At 36.3% G+C, this 20346-nt stretch overlaps 1 protein-coding gene across 1 annotated transcript in view; it reads left to right on the forward strand.

Moving 5' to 3' along the window:
• The window catches only part of wdr27 (WD repeat domain 27), a 68975-nt gene that overhangs the window by 18627 nt on the left and 30002 nt on the right, over positions 1-20346 (forward strand). The window contains exons 19-24 of the mRNA XM_067385381.1: positions 32-153; positions 2315-2412; positions 2890-3011; positions 8967-9064; positions 13802-13904; positions 18612-18710. Coding sequence (XP_067241482.1) covers positions 32-153; positions 2315-2412; positions 2890-3011; positions 8967-9064; positions 13802-13904; positions 18612-18710 — 642 coding nt within the window. The remainder of the gene's footprint in view (positions 1-31; positions 154-2314; positions 2413-2889; positions 3012-8966; positions 9065-13801; positions 13905-18611; positions 18711-20346) is intronic.

Here is a 20346-nt window from a genome sequence, read left to right on the forward strand (position 1 = left end):
TTTATGCACTCTTTGTTTAACTTTTCTCCAGTTCACAAAGCCCATCAGAACGGCTCAGTTTTATTATTTGGACAAGTTTTTACTGCTGGCGTCAGGATCAAATCTAATGCTGTACCTTTACCATCTGGACACCACAAGAGATGACATCAAGAGGTACAGGACACACACACACACATAAGCAGTTAATAGACAATGAGCAAGTAATAGTAAACGCAGGGTATTGATGACCGTACAACAACTGAAGATCAGCTCTGCCAAACGAAAGGTTCATTTCGATGTTTTTTTAAAACTGGAAGTATGCCAGGCTATCAGATGTATAGCCATATATCATAATCCTAATTTAACACTGTTTAATATAACAAACACATACTTTAGGCAGTAAGCTGTGTAGAATTTCTGTGTATATTTTGGTCGTGGTCACTTTATGGATGTCTGTTCTAGAGGAGTGAGCACTCGTCAGTGGAGAATCCCTGTGTTTATATGCCTAGACACAAGTGTTGGGGAATCCCTGGAAGAGATACGTATGAAACATGAGCCAGATATCGCACATCATATTCTATTTATGATGGAACATCTTCTATCCCTCTTACAGAGAATAATTATGTGCACAAGACCTTTTTCAGCATTATATAAGGTGGTAGAAAATCTCTACTCCATTAAAGACTGTATTTTTCTTTTTTTTTCGGTCTGTAAGATTTTGTAATGTTTTTGAAAAAAGTCTGCTCACCAAGGCTGCATTTATTTGATCAAATTTACATTAATATTGTGTAAGGGTTATGTTTAGTTTTAGTTTGGATTCTCTGTTCCTGTTTGTCTTAGGCCCCGTTTACACTAATGCGTTTTCGCTAATAACTTTTGCTACGGTTACGCATGTTGTGTACACTACTCCGGCGTATTCGACCGTCGAAAATGGAGCTTTCAAAAACGCTGCAGAGCCCGTTTTAGTTTGAAAACACTGGGGTTGCGTTTCCGTGTAAACGGATCAAACGGAGACTTTTGAAAACGATGGCATGGCTGCCCACATTTGCTCTGCGTATCCTTGACGACCGTGTAAACAATAACATGGAGACTGAACTGCAATCTTTGCTGGCTTTGTTGTCATTTTTAGCAGCCATTGTGCAGTTAAACTCTGTGTTTTTTTTAATACTGCAGCAGCCTACATGCACAAGAGGCAACTGTTTCCACTTGTATGCACATGCCCAGTGTGCATGCGTTTTCGGTTGTGTAGTGTAGACTAGACGGACATCATTTCTGAAATGCTGTGGAAGTGCCAGTGTAGACGAGGATTGTTTTGGGAGGATTGCTAGTGTAAATGGGGCCTTAGTTCTCATTCATTGTTAGTTGCCATGGTTTCCAATTGACCCCCTTCGCAAAGACCCGCCCCCCTTAGTTACTGTTGCTTTATCCGACAAGCCATGTCGCTGTCATGCCACACGCTGTGGAAAAATACATTGCAGAGCAAGGAGGACACTGTCAACACGTTGACAGACAAGACAGAGGAGGTTACTTATGATATTAAACAATGTCTGATAAACATCAACAATAACACATGAATGAACATGAGAAGTAATGTTGTTTCAAACACAGAAAGATTTAAATACACACCATTTTTCAAGTTCAAGTCCACTGAGGTTAATCTTCTAACTTCTGACTGCTTTGTTGGACAAAATGGCGGATTCGGCGTTATGATTGGTTAGATCGCTTGTCAATCAAACTCCCTGCGGAGGGTCAGTTGAGCTACACACCTGTTCCCTGTTCTGTTGATTATCATTCACAGTGTATATATAAGCCCTCAGTTTGTTCAGTTCTTTGTCTTATGTTTGCACTGCCATGCATTTGAGTTATTAATAAATATTGCTGTATTTAGATCCTTTCTTCTCCTCATTTTGCCTGACCTGAGTTGACATTTTGTGAGATAATATTACAATTTAAAATAGCTGTTTTCTATTTTAATATATTTTAAATTGTAATTTATTCCTGTGGCAAACCTGAAATGTCAGCAGCCATTAATCCAGTCTTCAGTGTCATATGATCCTACAGAAATAATTTTAATATGCTGATTGGTGCTTTTTCGAGCAAAAATTATTATTATTTATCTTGAAAACAGTTGGCAGCTTAACTTCTGAATGGTAGAATATTATTTTGCGTCAGGATTAATAGGAGTGCTACTTATGTTTACAATATTTCCACACAGGCTCATGTCCACAGTGCTACTGCAATGCTTTGTTATTATCCATAAAAACAATTCTAAAATTATTTCAGATTCATATGGAATGTTTAATTTTATTTTTCTCGTCCTTCTCCTAAAAAACAGGTATAAGCAAAGAAGCAAGTCCAAACTGGCCAGTAAATTAAGCATGAATTCAGGAACGGACATCACTTCAGTGTCAGCAATCAATGACTTCTACTCCTGTATCCTAAAATACCTGACTAAGAATTTAGTTTTTGCAAAAAGTGATAGCTGAAGGTGTCAGTGCATGAGCAATAGAAGATTCCTGAAGGACACAGTTAACTTTTAAATTTGACTTTGTCTATAATTAACACACAAGCTTATTCTGAATATTTTGGTATCCAAGTAGAAATACCAATAACATAAATTAACATACACATTTATATTGGTCAACAAACTGAATTTCAAGCATTTAAGCATAAACTTTTAAATCGAACGTTTTTTAAGCTCTTAACTCAGACAATTGTTTCCAAACCTTTTTCTTTATTAAATGTTTTACATTTATTTTACTAAGCAATAAATGTTCTGAACACTGCAGTTGTACAGGGTAATCTCATGGCCTCTCATGAACTATTCAGAAAATTGTTATTTAACCATATTGGATTTTATTAAAGGTGGCAGTTTAAGTTCATTTTACCTCTTTAACCATAGTCTATCAGATATCGTCCTGGCTGCTGGCGCTGACCGTACCATCCAGGTGTTCGATATGAACCAGGGCTGTATGGCCACTCAGATCCCTGATGCCCACTGTAGAGCTGTCCACCACCTCACACAGAACAAGGTAAGAGAATAAAACCATATGATGTCAGCCAGGATTTTCCTTGTTCTTTTGAAATAAGCAACTGTTATACTATGTAGACCACTGGTTTCCCATCATTGTTTCTGAAGATCCCCCAAACAGTACACATTTATATCACTCCCTAATCAAACACAATTGATTCTTCTCATTAACTCATTAGTAAAGACTCCAGGACCTAAACAGATGTGTCAAATAAGGGAGGCATATATACAGTTTACCAAAATGTGTACAGTTTCCCAAAACAATCCAAAGACTGTGCCGGATGTTACAAATATTTTATTTAAAATAAATAAATAAATAAAGATTTACAGTTTTATTATATGGCAGCTAAAAAGAAATTTTGACTCTTAAAGGTGCTCTAAGCGATGTCACGCGTTTTTAGACCAAAACATTTTTTGTCACATACAGCAAACATCTCCTCACTATCCACTAGCTGCCTGTCCCCTGAACACACTGTAAAAAAACGCGGTCTCTGTAGTCGCCACAAGCTCCAAAAATGGCAATAAAAACAAACGGGTGCAGCCTGGACCACGAATCATAATAAACATGCTCCAGCCAATAACCAACAAGAATGATTTTAAATGCGCGTTCATGACTGTTTCAGGAAGCACGGAGGGGAGGGTCTAGCTAGTTTTCTTTGACAACACTTCGAACGTCAACAGGAAGTTTCTCCACTCAGGATCGCTTAGAGAACCTTTAAATAATTAATTTTAGGAGCCAGACACTCCCTAGTAATTTTTGTAGTAAGGAGTCCTGTTATGTTATATTTAAAAATAATAATAATAAATTAAGTGATTAAATGATTTTGCATGTTTTATTTTTAATCTTATGTTGCTGATAAATATTGTCATTAAAGTTTTGACTTGAAAATGAGCAAATGCTCAATTTCATATTTAAAAAAAAAGTAAAAAAAGAAAACTTAACTATTGTAAGAACTTTTTTTTCCATTTTCCAGCAGTGATGCATTAAATTTACAGCAAATATATTTATAATGTTACAAAAGATTTCTATTTCAAATAATCACAGTTTCTTCAAAAACATTAAGCAGTTGTTTTCAACATTGTAATTATAAAAATGTCTCTTGAGCACCAAATCAGTATTTTAGAATGATTTCTGAAGGATCATGTGACACTGACTGAAGACTGGAGTAATGATGCTGAAAATTCAGCTTTGCCATCACAGGTATAAATTACATTTTAAAATCTATTCAATTAGTAAACATTTCTTATAAATATTAATACTATTTCAAAATATTAGTGTTTTTACTGTATTTTTAGCAAATAAATGCAGCCATGGTGAGCATAAGAGACATATTTCAAAAACATTATTTACTGGCTAACCTTTTGAATGGTACTGTATTTTATATCAAAGGCAAGTATGCACAACCAGCCTTTTACTCCACCCTCTAAAACTTGTTTTGTCGTGACTGTCTCCACCATTTTAAAAACAATGCAGTGACGCTCATGCTGCAAACAGAGCAGTGCTCTTTTCACTCAGAAATTTCTGACCTCAGTGGTCTTTTACAAGGTGCACACGACTCAATACTGGTGGTGACCCTTGAGCTACAACACTAAAATTGGAATTACAAACCACTTAAGCTGTTTTGTGGGTTGTGTATGTATTTTTATTGTGAGGCTGGACTGTGCTCTGGGTTTGTTGTAAACCCAAAGTAAGACGCTTTGCTTCTGACTCACTTTGCTCATGGGTTAACCTCATATCCATGGCAACCATGATGAAGTCACTTTCAGAAACAATACCAAGGAAATACTTACTGAGCCCTAATCTTAAAGATAATTATAGTTAATGAAGCTGATTGGATGACTTTTGTTTGCTGGGAAATCATACTGAGGGGAAATGGGGCCCATACTAATACTACTGTCCACACCCAGATATTATTTTATGCAGGCTGCTTTGGACAGGAGCTCAGTGTAGTCAGGAAGAAGTAGATGGTTCTGAATATTCAAGTTTAATGTGTGGCTTCCTTGAAAGGAGTGAAAGATAATGAACGGATTCAGCTCGTGTTGGAGTTGATTAACAAGTCCGTTTTCCAAACCAAATTTTCTCTGCAGTTTGGCACTCCCATCCTCTCATTATATAAGGCCTTTCTGAACGTTATGCAAGATATGCTTCTTTCCTTTTTTTATTCCTTCTTTGAAGGATAAAAGTTCATCGTTTAGTTGGGATAATCCAAACCACAGTTGTGTGAGGTTTTCCAAGGTGGGCCTAAGTTGTAGGACTCGCTTATCCCATTTATCTTGCTGAGTATCTTGCTGGTCTAAATCCCTCAGGTTTACATATTAGGACGGAAACATGAAATAAGTTGTGGGAGGATCACACTTAAGCCAAGCATGTTGGGTAAGCACATTCTGTCTGTAGAGGGTGATGTTTTATGAATGTCTGCATACTGTTCTTTTGCATTTGTGAAATTGTGTTGAACCTACATAGACTCAACTATTGCACTCCATTCACCAAGGCTGCATTTATTTCATCAAAAATACAGTGAAAAGTAATATTGTGAAAAAATATTACAATTTAAAATAATATTTTTATTAATTAATATTTTTAAAATGTAATTTATTCCTGTGATGGCAAAGTTACATTTTCTGCAGCCATCACTCCAGTCTTCAGTGTCACATGATCCTTCAGAAATGATTCTAATATGCTGATTTGATGCTCAAGAAACATTTCTTATTATTATCACAAAACTGAAAACCAATGAAAATGGTTGTGCTGCTTAATATTTTTGTGGAAACCATGAAACCATCAGGATTCTTAGTGACAATATACAGTAAAAGTCTTTACTGTCACTTTTGATCAATTTAATGCATCATTGTGAGATGAAACAGGATGAACTAAGGCTTTTGTAAGGGTATATTGCCCTTACCGACCTCCGCTCTCATGTCTTGTATGACGTGAGAGCAGTGTACCACGTGTTTTGCAGATTCATTGCCCCAGATACTCCAAAGTTTGAGAGGGTCAACTGAGATTAGTTGGGTACACAAGTGGACAGTGGACTGGAATAACTAATCTAAAGCAGTATAATGGCTTTAGCTAGTGGGCACTCTCCCACGTTCCCCGAGCGGCCACTTTCCATACCAGCATACCAACCTCCAGTCACGCTACACATTGTCTGCTGTACTTGTGAGTCTGATCTCTTCACAATAACACAACCTGGCTCTTACATACATATGGGATCCTCCAACATGAAGCCTATGCATTAGAGATGCCTAGAGGGATCAAGAGAGCTGATCACTGGGAATTCCTGCCAGCTGTGAATGAGCTACAACAAACCTTTTCTCAGCTATTCTACGTTCTTCTCCATGGGCAACATGTTCCCCTTTCTAAAGCTACTTTCGTAGAGAAAATTTCTGATGAATGTCTTATTGTGTGTGAATAATCACACAGGACACTTTAAACCATCCTTATTTGTGTTAGGGCACGAGAGAGATTGTTTCTCCGGTCTTCCACAATGTATGACAAACATTTCCAGTCTGCGGACTTTTCTGGCTTTTTGGTAGGACTTCAGTTCTGGAAAGTCTGCATGCTTTCAGCGAGCACGTGCAGCTTGTTTGCAATCTCCTGCCAAATTTATGTTTCTTTTTATGACCAGACAACAGCTATGACAACTAATTTTAACAAGAATGCTGCATGCATGTATTTATTTAGAAAGTAGATTTATATGAATGAGATACTTTAGACCAAATAAATGCCATTTTATGCTCATCTTTCTTGCAATTCATGTACACTACCATTCAAAAGTTTGAGATCAGTAAGATTTTTTAATAATATCATTGATACTTTTATTCAGCAAGGGTGCATTAAATTTGACATTTTGGTGAGCATAAAAGAATACCTTCAAAAATCTACTGACCCCAAACTATCTAAAGACTGACCTGATTATGCAGCACACAGAATGATTAAATCACTAGTAAATAAGGGTTGACCAACTTCAGATTTCTTTAAAGTCGACATGTGATTTATGTGATTAAAGTCGAGTCGGCGTCGACTAGTCGATGATGACGTCATTAATGAACAAATAAGGGGATTTTTCCATTCCAATGTGCTACTTTTCCATTGTTTTTCTATGTAAACACGTGCTAGACAGACATGTATGACTGCTCGTGTCTTGCGTCTTTTGCAGTGTCTTGCGCATGACACAGCATTCTAAAAACGCAGCGCTCAAATTCAAATCCGTTTCTTTTTTTTGAAAAAACATGTCTCGAGAGACATTGCATTTTTACCCCATTCGACTGCCCGCGTCTTGCGTTTTTGAAAGCAAAAATGTGTTCTGCGTGAGCAAGCCCTAAGTCTGAACCTCGAGCTGAGACTCGAACGTGGGTTGCCCAGCTATGGCATATGACGCTGCCCACAAATATTGCTCCTACATAACAGCTTATTTAATTTGTCTTTGGGTCATTATATTTCTGACAGAATTCCTTTTCGTTCTAGATCAGATACAGATAAAGATTACATTTATATGATAGCAATAGTGAGAGAGTGATTGCGGTTGAATTAATTCTACCTGGCAGCTTCTCTTTACAAATAGTGAAGCTGTGGGTTTTAGTTACTAAGAAATATATTCTAGAACTTTTCAGTTTCTAAGCTATTTTCTTGATAAACCACAGAACAGTGTTTACAATACATTTCTGCAATACTCAATAATTCTGTGAGCACACGCAATCTGCGCACTACTGTCTGCTGTAATGTAGCAGCACAGTTTAGAACGGCAATTAACTTACATGTACAATAAGCTGCTTAAAATGTGCATCCATCAGATCAATATTGAAAATCCAGATGGTATAATCAAACATATCTTGTGGAGTGCTTTTGAATTTTGCATTTATTTGTCATTAACCGTTGGATAATGACAAATATCCAAGTGTAAATGACCAGCGACTTGGCAACGTCATGCTTAAAGTGTCATTGCAGAGCTAGTCGATTAGTCGGTGCAACCGCCACTAGTAAAATTTAAAGGTGCCCTAGAATTAAAAATTGAATTTACCTTGGCATAGTTAAATAAAAAGAGTTCAGTACATGGAAATGACATACAGTGAGTCTCAAACTCCATTGTTTCCTCCTTTTTATGTAAATCTCATTTGTTTAAAAGACCTCTGAAAAACAGGCGAATCTCATCATAACACTGACTGTTACGTAACAGTCTGGATCATTAATATGTACGCCCCAATATTTGCATATGCCAGCCCATGTTCAAGGCATTGCACAAGGGCAGCCAGTATTATCGTCTGGATAACACTTTAACACTTGCAGTCTGTATAATGCATAAACACATCTTCATTCTTTATAAATCTCTCCAACAGTGTGTAATGTTAGCTTTAGCCCATTAGCCACGGAGCACTATCAAACTCATTCAGAATCAAATGTAAACATCTAAATAAATACTATACTCACATGATCTGACGCATACATGCAGTATTCATGACGAACATCTTGTAAGGATCCATTTGAGAGTTATATTAGCTGTGTGAACTTTGTAAATGCACTGTATTATAGTCGAGAGCTCAGGGGGCAGGGAGCGTGCGACTTAAAGGAGCCGCAGCCTGAATCGGTGCATAGTTAATGATGCCCCAAAATAGGCAGTTAAAAAAAATAATTAAAAAAAATCTATGGGGTATTTTGAGCTGAAACTTTACAGACACATTCAGGGTACACCTTAGACTTATATTACATCTTGTAAAAACTGGTTCTAGGGCACCTTTAAAAAGTTGCCCTGAATATCAGGCTAATTGAAGGCTTTTTTTTAAGACAATGAACATCTGTACTTTATTATCTTCTGTAAGTATTGATGTCCTCATTGTGTCCATATTAGTTATTTGCAGTTTTATAAGTGTTTCCCCGTTCAGGATCCTTGATTTCCTTTTATTATTATTCCTCACCTTTCTTTTGATGTGATTCTTTCCTCTTTTTCTTTTATTTCAGGGGTCGTCGTTCTGTACACAGGCCCTGGAATCATACAATCTCTTCATGAGCAGCGCCATAACGGATGGTCTAAAATTGTGGGACCTGCGCACAGCAAGGTACGCCCTTTGATCTTCTTTCCCTGGATTTGTGAGACCTTTAGAGGGCAAGACTGCATAAAATTCACCCAATTTACCAAGAATTAGATGTTGAATTACGCAAATATATATATATATGTTGCTCAAGTTATGGTTTTTCCAGTCTATCATACATTTTCGTGCCCTCACCTCAACACTGATAACCTGTTCTTCAGAGAAGTGAATAACGGTCAAATCCCAGGTTGTTTATAGGCTTGCGGGATACTACATAATGCCCTGAAGATCGTTCAGAACAACCAGGATTAGGGCCAGTCAGAAAGGTACATATATCATTTAAATGAAGAATCCAAAATTTCCAGATTCTGTTGAAGCTGAGCTTGCCCGAACCTCAGCCAAAAGGACTCTGGAAAGAATTCCCTCCCTGCAGTTGACCTAACAGTAACCACTCTGCTTTAGGTGGACACTGAGTAAATTCAGCAATGCGGTTTCTTTCACAGTTCCTCGTTGGTCTGTATAAGCTCAAGTTAAATATATAGATAAATAGACACCGATACCAAAGGTATCTGAAAAATAAACCTGCTAATGAATTCTAAATTGAATCTTAATTCAGTTAGTTCCAGTTCAAAATGAATTCTGTGTTTGTATAGTGCTTGTGTTTTCTTATCCATTTATCATTTGAAAGTAATAGAACATAATATCATCTTTACACCCATGATGTTGCAACACATTTTTCAGAGTTTTTAGAGTCTGGATCTTCAAGCATAGATTCTTGTACCTGTAGTTTCTGTCCCTGTCCTAGTTCTGTTTCTTTCTTCGTAGGAGGACAGATTAGTCAGAAATGCTTTCTTCAACTTGAAGTGTTTCCAGAGTTCTTTTAAAAGAACAGTCCATCCCCCAAAAATGGTCATAATTTACTTCTTTTTTTTTTTTTCTTTTTTTTTCCTTTTTGAGCTTGACAGACCCATTAAATGGAAAAGAGTGGCCAGGATATTCTTTAAAAAACTTCTGTTACACAGAATAATGAATGTCACACTGGATTGGAAAAACAGAGATTAGTGATGGAGCGGGAGATTGATTAATAATGAACAGATTTTCATTTTTGAGTGGCCTGTTCCTTTAAGAACACTCCGTAAATGCATCAGTGTGGAAAAAGCATTTTGGACTCATTTGTTCTCCTGTGAAGGGAGAGACAAAACTAGAACAGAGACAACAACTGCAGGTACAGGAATCTGTACGGAAAGTTCCAGACTCTGAACATATTTTTTTTTCTCGGAACTTAGTGATATTTCATCTCAATCTCAATCTCTCCATTCAGCTTCATTTACCTTATAAGGACAGCTAAAATAATTGACGAAAAATTATTTCCTTCACTTTGTGAAATGGTATGAATTGCTTCTTATACATCCTTCATTCTGTTATGCTTGGAGATCTTCCTGCTCTTACGTGCAAACAGAAAGTGTCAAATCCCTTTTACTTGCCTTGATAAATATTTGCACAGAGTTCCAGGTCAAGTTCTGGTCAGGAGCATTAAACAACTTCATCCATCCCTGCAGAACCTAACTTCTTTAACAAAGCATGAATTCTCTGCTTTAAAATAAAAGAGTTTGATATGTTATGCAAACAAGCTGTACGTTTCACAACTGACACTTTCCTCCCCGAGAAGGTCTGTAATACCTAGAGAAAGCTATCCAAAAGCATTCCCTTTCATCTCAATGGCAATTTTTCTCCTGCCACATGAAGTACATATTCTGCTATTGCCATTTTTGCTCATGGAACCACAGAATGTTTTTGAGCTAATCACCTTAGTTGTAAAAACCTTGTTTAATTAAAAATTAAAAACCTTAATTCTTGATCTGCAGGAAAATTGTGTCATTATTCTGATTGCCTTGCAGGACAGCGTATTTTTTTTCACTTCTTTGAAGGATTAGTTCCAGTGGAAAAGAGAAGGGAAAATTGTCACAGGGAGGAAACCATGAAAAACACTTAAGACAAAATAGTAAAGATAAATGCAGGTCAAACACGGGAAACATGGACGGGAGCATATGTGAGAATTAGTGACATCATTTGCCTGCAGTCATTGACAAACTGAGGTTTGGCAATGAAGTCTTTCAGCACAGGCCATTTTATGTGTATTTTCCATTTTTCCAATGGCTGGCTCTTTAACAGTGCTCCGACTTCAAGCACGTGAAATGGATTTATCTCCCCCAAGACTTCATTTAAAGCACAAGTGACATCATTGCACAGGCCAAGACAAAACCTTCAGCCAAAAGCCAAGGAGCTCTGAAAGACTGAGGCTTGTGATCTTCCACATAACCCTTGTCTGCCTGTTCTGGGACTGTATGTTTGCATATGACAATTAAAATGCTTCCTTTATAGGTATACAGTAGTATATTGAACTTCAGACTAAGAGGGGAGCAGCAGCTCTCTGGATTTTGAATTATGTATGAGAAATACTGGCAAGAGACTCTGAAGTGCTTCATGAAGACTTTCTAAAATCTCTTTTATGAAGCATCACTCTGCTTTCAGCTGCATAGGAGGTCAGGGCACCTCCGGTGGGACCCTTGTACTTAGTCAACACACACTGTTTGTACATCCTTAATTTATTTATTTCGTAACTGCCATCTTTTAAAAACCTTTATTAGTTATTTATTGGTGAATTAGTGTTGGAACAGTGTAAACTTTAAAAAGTGTTCATTCTGCCTTACAATTTTAAGTTAAGTCAACTTGAAATGTGGACTTATATTAAATGACATCTTGGATATTTGAGTTATCAAGTTAAATTCAGGCAACTTACTCTTATGCTAAGTTGTGATAGCAAATTGCAACAATCTTTTTTTTGTTTTTTTGTTTTTACATTGTACAGGTAGTTACAGTAACCTACAGAAAGAATCCTCAAATCAATCAGTGAATAAATATAAATAACTGCGACTCTTGTGCCTCAGAGAATGAATTCTTTTTGGGATTGACTCCAATCCAGCTCACTCAGCAGCCATCATGGCAATGTCCCCAGACAGCTTTTTTATAGTCATTCAAGTGCACCCCTTGAATGGGGAATAACCAAAGTCAGAGAATATGCTGTTATGTGGTTGTTAGCACACTTCTGTGTAGTTGCTAGAGTGTTCTAGGTGACTGCTTGGTGGTTACTGCTTGGTATTTTCATTCTGATTTTTAAAGGTGCTTGCAAAGTCTCTGGTGGCTCTCCGGTTGGCATTCTGTTTGTTTGACTCTGGTGGTTGACTAAATGTGAAGAAAATATGTGGACTTTACACAATAAATTTGTTTATGCTTTCTCTTAAAGCATAATCTCTTCTCGTAATGAGAAGCAGATTAACCTGGCTTGTATAGAATGTGAATTGAGACCCAGACCCTCAGAAAAGCACTCTAGATTCATAAAGGCGTACAGAGCAATCAGAGTCAACATAACAACCAGACCCTCATGTGATGAGCAAGAGCCTCAGGCAAGCTCTTCCATGATGTTTTTCTTTTCCTGTTGCAGTCAAATTTATTTTAACCTTTATATTAATATCTTTTGAATTTTATGCCAGTTGTTTTTTTGTTTTTGTTTTTTGGTGTGTGTGTTTTTTTGTTGCATGGACAGAAACCGCGTACTTTGGCAGTCTATGTAGTCTCATTAAAAGAGTTAATTTATTATATGGTTGTGCTGCTCCATAAAGGCTGATGCTATGGCTAGCATTAAATCATTTTATATGCCCCTTTTGTGACTTCCTTAATAACATAATGATCTCATTAGGCACAAATCATAGGTTTATATTTATAAAAAGGCTAGGGTTAAGCTCTAAGGGTAATTTCCCATCTGTGGATTTTAAAATAGCACTTTTTAAATCATAGATGCTCAAAATGCAGACCTTAAATTCCCAGTGAATGTTAATGTGTTTGAATTCTGTGTTGTTACATCTCACCCACATTGACCCAGAAAACTGTCATATGTGGTCATCCTTTAAATCTATACAGTACACATTGACAAATGGTAGCTCAATATGTTCACTAAGGAAATTATATTATATTATATTATATTATATTATATTATATTATATTATATTATATTATATTATATTATATTATATTATATTATATTATATTATATTATATTATATTATATTATATTATTCACATGAAGTTTATCCAAGTAGGTAATGTTACCTTCATCATTATGCATAAACTAGAAGAATGCAGGGAAATGTGGTCAAGCAATTGCAAACACAGCACCAAGCATGGTAGTAATGAAGTGAAGCATCGTTTCATGTGCTTTCTGAAGTTTCTTCCCACATCAGTTTACATATTCCCTCTGGACCACATTATGAAACAAGCATCCTGGCTGTTTGATAGCACCTTCATGAAGAAATCACTGGCTCCAGATGTGTTGCCCTTTTCCACTGACAATTATTTTGTGTATTTGGACATGCTGGAGCCCTGGAACTAAAAAGCTGTTTTTTCTTTCTTTCTTTCTTTAGATAATCATTTCTGACTGATCAAGTCAAATGTGAATATTATGAGTGTATACAAAACAAATGTTTTCAAATTTGGTAATGGTCATTTATATTGTGTTATTTAGTCTAAGCATGCATTTTCCAGCTGCTTAACAGACAAAGAAGTGGATCCTATTGGATAAATATTTGAATTAAAGCATGAAGGGTAAAGTTGGGCCACTTAAAGTGCCTGCAAACCAGTTTAGGCAGCCGCAAAAATGTAAATTTGGCACATTTGATTAATATCTTTCTTTCTGACCATCTCTGTCAGGTGTGTTCGCCGCTATGAGAGCCATGTTAACCGTTGTCATCACTGCACTGCGGCCTTCTCACCCTGCGGTCGCTTCATAGCTACTGGCTCAGAGGACCATTGTGTGAGTACATTTAATACATCTCCTGATGTCCTGTATCCCTTGTCTTTGTTTCTTTCAGCTCATCTTCTCCCTGTGTGTATAATAGTTTCTCCTTGCTTAAGTGGAGTGTTTTATGGTGTCATGATGAGCACAAGGTGTAATAGAATTCATAAGACCAATTCATAGTACCTCTACATATTTCACAAGCCTCGTACAGAATGTACAGCATAATTGTAAATCAGATAATCCTGTTCTGGCCTAGTGTGAGCCTGTGTATCTTGACAGAGGTAATAAAACTGCTATTCAGGACTGCTGAATACCACATTTTTCACATTATAGGTAAGAACAGGGTTTTTCGGGGTTTTTTTAGGTTTTAGTCAGATCTTTTTTCTTTTGTTTCTTATTGGAGTTATGAAAATGTTATTTTGAAAATGCTTTGAATATGTAAAGACAGTGTCAAATTTAGACAATGTTCTAGCTCCACAGCAAAAGGTAAATTTATTTATTTATTTATTAGTTAAAGGTTAAATATATTTTTTTTTGCACCAAATGGAAAAGTTTGTCTGCAAAGTTTATCCAATCGTAATACCATACGCTTAAGTGGCCCAACTTTGCACTTCATGCTTTAATTGTCTGTTAAGCAGCTGGAAAATGCATGCTTAGACTAAATAACAATATAAATGACTATTACCAAATTTGAAAACATAGATAGATAGATAGATAGACAGACAGACAGACTGCATTAAACTTCACATTAACTTTACACCACAAATGCTATCTACAGGGGGTTTGTGAGGAACCTACAATCATCCCTATTTCACTGGACCACTTTTTCCATTGACCTCTTTAATTCTCCCTCTCTAAGTATCTCTTATCATATCCAGCAGCTGCATCACATTTACTGCTGAGCTTCTCCATGTCTTGTGTCTTTTGCCAGAATTGTCAAAACAATTCACTCATATAAGGAAAACAGTGGGATATCCATACTTTCATGGTGTTCTGTTGTTAAAAGAGCTCTGAGAAAAAAGTATCTTTTACAGAGCTATTGTCCCGTTGACCTTCAAAAAAACAAAAAACAGCAGATGTTACTCAACAATTTCATGAAAAATGAATCGCGATAGTGGATTTTGGCTCATGCGAATGCTCTGACCTAGTTTTAGGATTTCGCAGAGAAATATTTAAGATTCTGCAATATTTCTAGGTCACTAATCAAATCAAATTTGACTAGTTTTGAATAAAATTGATCATGTGAGCAGCTTTATGCAGATGGTCAGATGTTCTTGCTTCCAATGAAGCACAAGATGCTCTTTGGTTGATTCTCAAATAAAGCTGGATAGCATGATCATTAGGTTTTACACAAACTTGCCATTTAAAGCAACCACCTACTTTTTTCTTATAATCCATATTTTGAACTGAATGTTTATTTTTGTCTTTTTGAATCAATCAAATTACTTTTCCATATGTGTCTCTTTGCCAGTGTGGGAGGACTGCCGTCTCTGCTCTGTTTGTGTATGTGTGTTTAGTCTTTGCTCAAGTCAGTGGAATAATATGTGCGTGTTGATAGCTGTTATTAATCGCCAGCACTGGGTAAAGCAGGACAGTTTTGAGAAGATCTCCACAGCACTGCCTGCTTTCCAGTGTTTCCTGGAAGCCAAATGGAGAGAACAGTAGTAGCTGTCTTGAGACTTCAATAAGCCAGATGAATTTGTTGATGCATTTTAGATTTCAGAAGATAATCACAGAAAAAAGAACTTCATCTCTCCCCCATTACTGCATTAATCCCAAGCCTTATTATTTTAAGCCATATGTAACGAATACAAGTATGATCAACAAAAAGTGATTGATTTTGACCTCATAGGAATGAGGACATGGAAAACATGGCAAATTCTGTTTAACCACATTGTAAATTGTACTTTTAACTGCATTGCCATTACCTATCAGAAGTAATTTAAGAGGATAGTCCACCCCCCAAACTTATGTAACTGTGACTTTCTTCTATGGAATTTTTTTTTTTCTGTGTCCAATTATTGACTTTCATTGTATTAACAAAATATAGCACTGACATTGTATTAACAAAATATAGCACATATCAAAATATTTCTTTTGCATTCAACAAAAGAAATAAAAAATAAAGGCCAGCTGTTGTCAAAATGCCGTTGGTAGCTGGTTAGGATAAGAACTTGAAAGCATATTTATTGTGTTGCTTTGTCACATTTCTGCTTGTTTGGACATGTCGGCAGATCTCACAGGCTTCCTATCTGTTGTCCATGTGATGCTAAAGCTGATTTGTAAGTTGTTCTAGATAAGGCCATCTGCCTAATGCCTTAAATTTACACATAATTGGATGTTGCAAAAACCTGTTAGCAATCTCTGGCTTCTTTCTGGCACCAAGACCTGTGTCTTCCCCAGAACACTCTCAATGTATTTCCTAAGAGGACTGAATAAGAAACATATGGAGGAACCTAACCAGTGTGCTGTGATACATCTCATGTTTTATCTATGTTAATAGCATATTTTTTTAATGGCAGGTTTTCTTTGCCTCATGTATGTCTGATGAGGCTGATTTGGAAAAACAAACAAGGTGTCTTTAAAAGGTTTTTATTCTCGGAATCAATCAAAAAGCGGAAGTCATAGTCACATAATGGCCACATACACACTGCAGCTAAATTCTGTTGTCAGTTCACCTTTTAGTGCTTAATCACGTTCTGTACACACAAAGTTCAGTAAAATACGGGAGTGACAACCACATTCTACCACTGAATTAACTCTCGAAAAATACAAATAGTGACAACCGCGTTTACAGAAATTCTATGCAATGTGCACAGAACCAAAATGAACAACTAGTTGTTAATGACGTTTTTTACGTGCATCAGAGATGTGTCTCTCTTCTGTATGCGCGGTGAATCACGGAAAGCACGAGCCTTGACTCATTGCCAGATCTTGCTAGAAAAATCAGCAAACAAGAACAAGCCCATAATAAACAGTGTTGCCAACTGCTTTCAATTGAAAGTAGCTAAAACTGGTAGCTAAATGTCACTAGATGACATCATAATGGCAAATTTATTGATCTATATAAATATGAATAGAGATCAATAAGTAAAATAAGAATCTAGATAAGGTTTGTCCAAGAAGTTGCTAGATTTGTCCCTAAACTTTTGAAAATGGTCTCAAAAGGGGCGGGGTAGTCACCAAATCTAGTGACAAAATCCCTAAATTGGCAACACTGAAAATAAACCGAAATAAATCCTAATGCTTTATGCTAAAAATAAGACCGAAATATCATGATTCATGTCTGCTCACTTTAATAACTCCATAAACCTGATCGCTTTATGAGACAAGCTTAAACAACAAGCCCAAAAACGCTTATAATGAGTGATCATGGCAACAAAAAAAGTGTGCGTGCTGTGTGAAACAGGCTGTACAAGCATAAACAAAACACGACGCCTCTGTCGACTATGTTTAGTTAAATTGCTGAAAATAACAAGTATTTTGTCACTGTAACATTACTTTGATCACAATAACAGATACCAAACACACAAGACGCCAGAATATTGCTGTGGTTTCCAAGCTGTCAATCATCGCCATTTCGAGAGTGAGTCGTGTTCCGTACACACATGTAATGATAATTTAGGGGATGCACTCCTGCATTTAAATGCGGTTGTCACTCTTACAGTGTGTATGTGGCCATACTTATAGGCCACCCAGTTCTCCACAGAGGATGGGTAGGGGCTTCTTGTTAATCAAACAAAACAACTCCTTATATGGTATTTAGTTAAACTGCAGGTGTTGCTTACATAGAGAAAAAAAAGCTGCGTATAAATTGCACGAGGTTGAGACTCAAAAAACACGTTTATCACAAGACAACCAGAAGGGGGTGTTGACCCATCTCTCACCCATCTGGTTTTGGTTCCTGTATATTTAAAAACATCCTGCACATCTGCACAATTTATAAAGTTAAAACTTTCCACTATGACAGTGTTAAAACTTTGCACTTCAGATCTTTTAAGATTTAAAAAAAAAAAAAAAAAAAAAAATGTAAAAAGTCTCACACACATATATTTGATCAAAAAATACTGTAAAACAGTAATATTGTGAAATATTATTACAATTTTAGATGTTTTCTAATAACTGTTTTATTTATTCCCATGATAAACAGCATTTATTTGAAATAAACTTATAAAATTATGTCTTTACTGTTAGTTTTAATCAGCTTAATGCATCCTTGCTGAAGAAGTTTTAATTCCTTTTAAAAAAAAAAATCAGACTGACACCTAACTTTTGAACAGTAGTGTGGCTTTGTGCTACAAACACTACATAGAACTGAGCTTGGAAATTCAATTCTGCCAAATGCTGTCAAGAAGATTCCATAGTTAGATGTGCACATGTCCCTCTGTATCAGTCAGCTGTTAAAAATGGTTACACTTTTAAATGTAATCTTGTTCCATGTTTCATACTGTTTATCTTTGTTATCCGGATAGTTTTAAGATTTCACACAGTACATTTGTAAACCCTGGATTTGCACATTTACAAGGTAACACAAATACAGCATGCAACATTAGTGTGTTTGGCCTGTTCAACATTTTTAACTCAGACACTGAAGCCAGTGTGTGAAAGTTTCTTTACAAAGTGTGTGATTGTGTAATGAGGCAAGCCGTTTTGTTAATATTGATGTTGTTGTATGTGTTTCACGTGCTGTACTGAGACTTTGTCCTTTAACCTTTCTTCCAGGCCTATATATATGACACACGCAGTAGCAACTTTCTCCATAAGCTCCAGAGACACTCTGAAACGGTCCTAAATGTGGCTTTCAACCCTGCAAATCCAGAGGTAAACAATATTGAAACAGTAATTAATTAAACGATAACTCTAACATAATTTTACTGAAAAAATACCAAGCAGCTAAAGACTAGTGTTAAAGTTTTAGGTCATTTTAGGCTTTGGTATAATGCCTCCAATTGCATTTATTTAGTGTGCAAGAAAAGAAGGTGACCTAAGACCTACCTAAGACTGAAATTATCTACAAAATTCTGTTTTTGTACATTACCTGATTTCTAATTTGAATTAATTACAGGTTTTGATTACAAGAAGTAAAAGTAATAGGTTAGGAGTTTAGAATATTCCCAAACCATATAAATATAAATGTTGGCAAATATTAATACAATGTTGCCTTGCAAGCACTATAATCTCTGTTCCAAAACCAAGTGAGTTGCCTTGCTGTGCATTACCTATAAAGCAACACTCATTATTAATTTCAGTTATGTTTGACATTAAAGGGTTAGTTCACCCAGAAATGAAAATTCTGTCATTTATTACCGTGACGTTCCACACCCATAAGACCTTCGTTAATCTTCAGAACACAAATTAAGATATTTTAGTTGAAATCCGATGGCTCCGTGAGGCCTCCATAGCCAGCAATGACACTTCCTCTCACTGATTCACTGTGCTCCGATGCTTCATGAAGCAGTGTTTTGAAATCGGCCATGACTAAATAAATCGTTACTTTGTTTTTTTGGCGCACCAAAAATATTCTAGTCGCTTTATAATATTAATATTGAACCACTGTACTCACATGAACTGATTTAAATATGTTTTTAGTACCTTTATGGATCTTGAGAGAACAAGTGTCATTGCTGGCTATGAAGGCCTCACTGAGCCATCAGATTTCAATTAAAATATCTTAATTAGTGTTCTGAAGATTAACGGAGGTGTTACAGGTGTGGAACGACTTGAGGGTGAGTAATTAATGACAGAATTTTCATTTTTGGGTGAACTAAGCCTTTAAGCTATTGTGTTAAATAATCCATTTTAATTGCACTACTAATAGTATTTAATTAAAACGTTTTTATACTGCATTTCTTTTGCCTTGCCTGTAGGCTTGTTTTTTTTTTTTTTTTTTTCACTAAGTCTATTGCTGTGCATTCTGGGATGCTTCCCAACAAAGCATACATACTATCCTGCCTTAATTAGAAGTAAGATGCGGTCACATAAGCACATTTTTGCTGGCAAAAAAGGTCTATTGTCAGTAGCATAGTCAATAAAGTCACTGTCTGTCACAGAAAATTTGTGAGACAAACTTTAACCCACTGTTATATCTGTATGGGGAAATGTTTCACTCTCATGAGATATTCCTGTTCATGTGGATTCCTATTGAAATGACTGGAATTGTTTGTGTATGCTTGTTTTTGTTGTTGTTGTTTTGTGTTGTACTCTTAAATTTTGCTTGTAACCACAGACTATAGTAAATGACAGAAAGATTCCTTCTGTCTAAAATACCTCATTACATAGATTACAATAACATAAGATATGAAGGTACTGGAAATAAGCATCTTTTTGTCTACTGAATGGGATTCTTTTATTACAGCCTTTCTCGTTGAGTACAGCTGAATATGTTTTACAGTGTGTGTTTTGTCCCGCTGCCTTGCTATGGTATCTATGAGGAACCCAATCTTCCTTTCACCGTTAA

The sequence above is a fragment of the Chanodichthys erythropterus genome, chromosome 5 (assembly GCF_024489055.1).
Source record: "Chanodichthys erythropterus isolate Z2021 chromosome 5, ASM2448905v1, whole genome shotgun sequence".
Lineage (NCBI taxonomy): Eukaryota > Metazoa > Chordata > Actinopteri > Cypriniformes > Xenocyprididae > Chanodichthys > Chanodichthys erythropterus.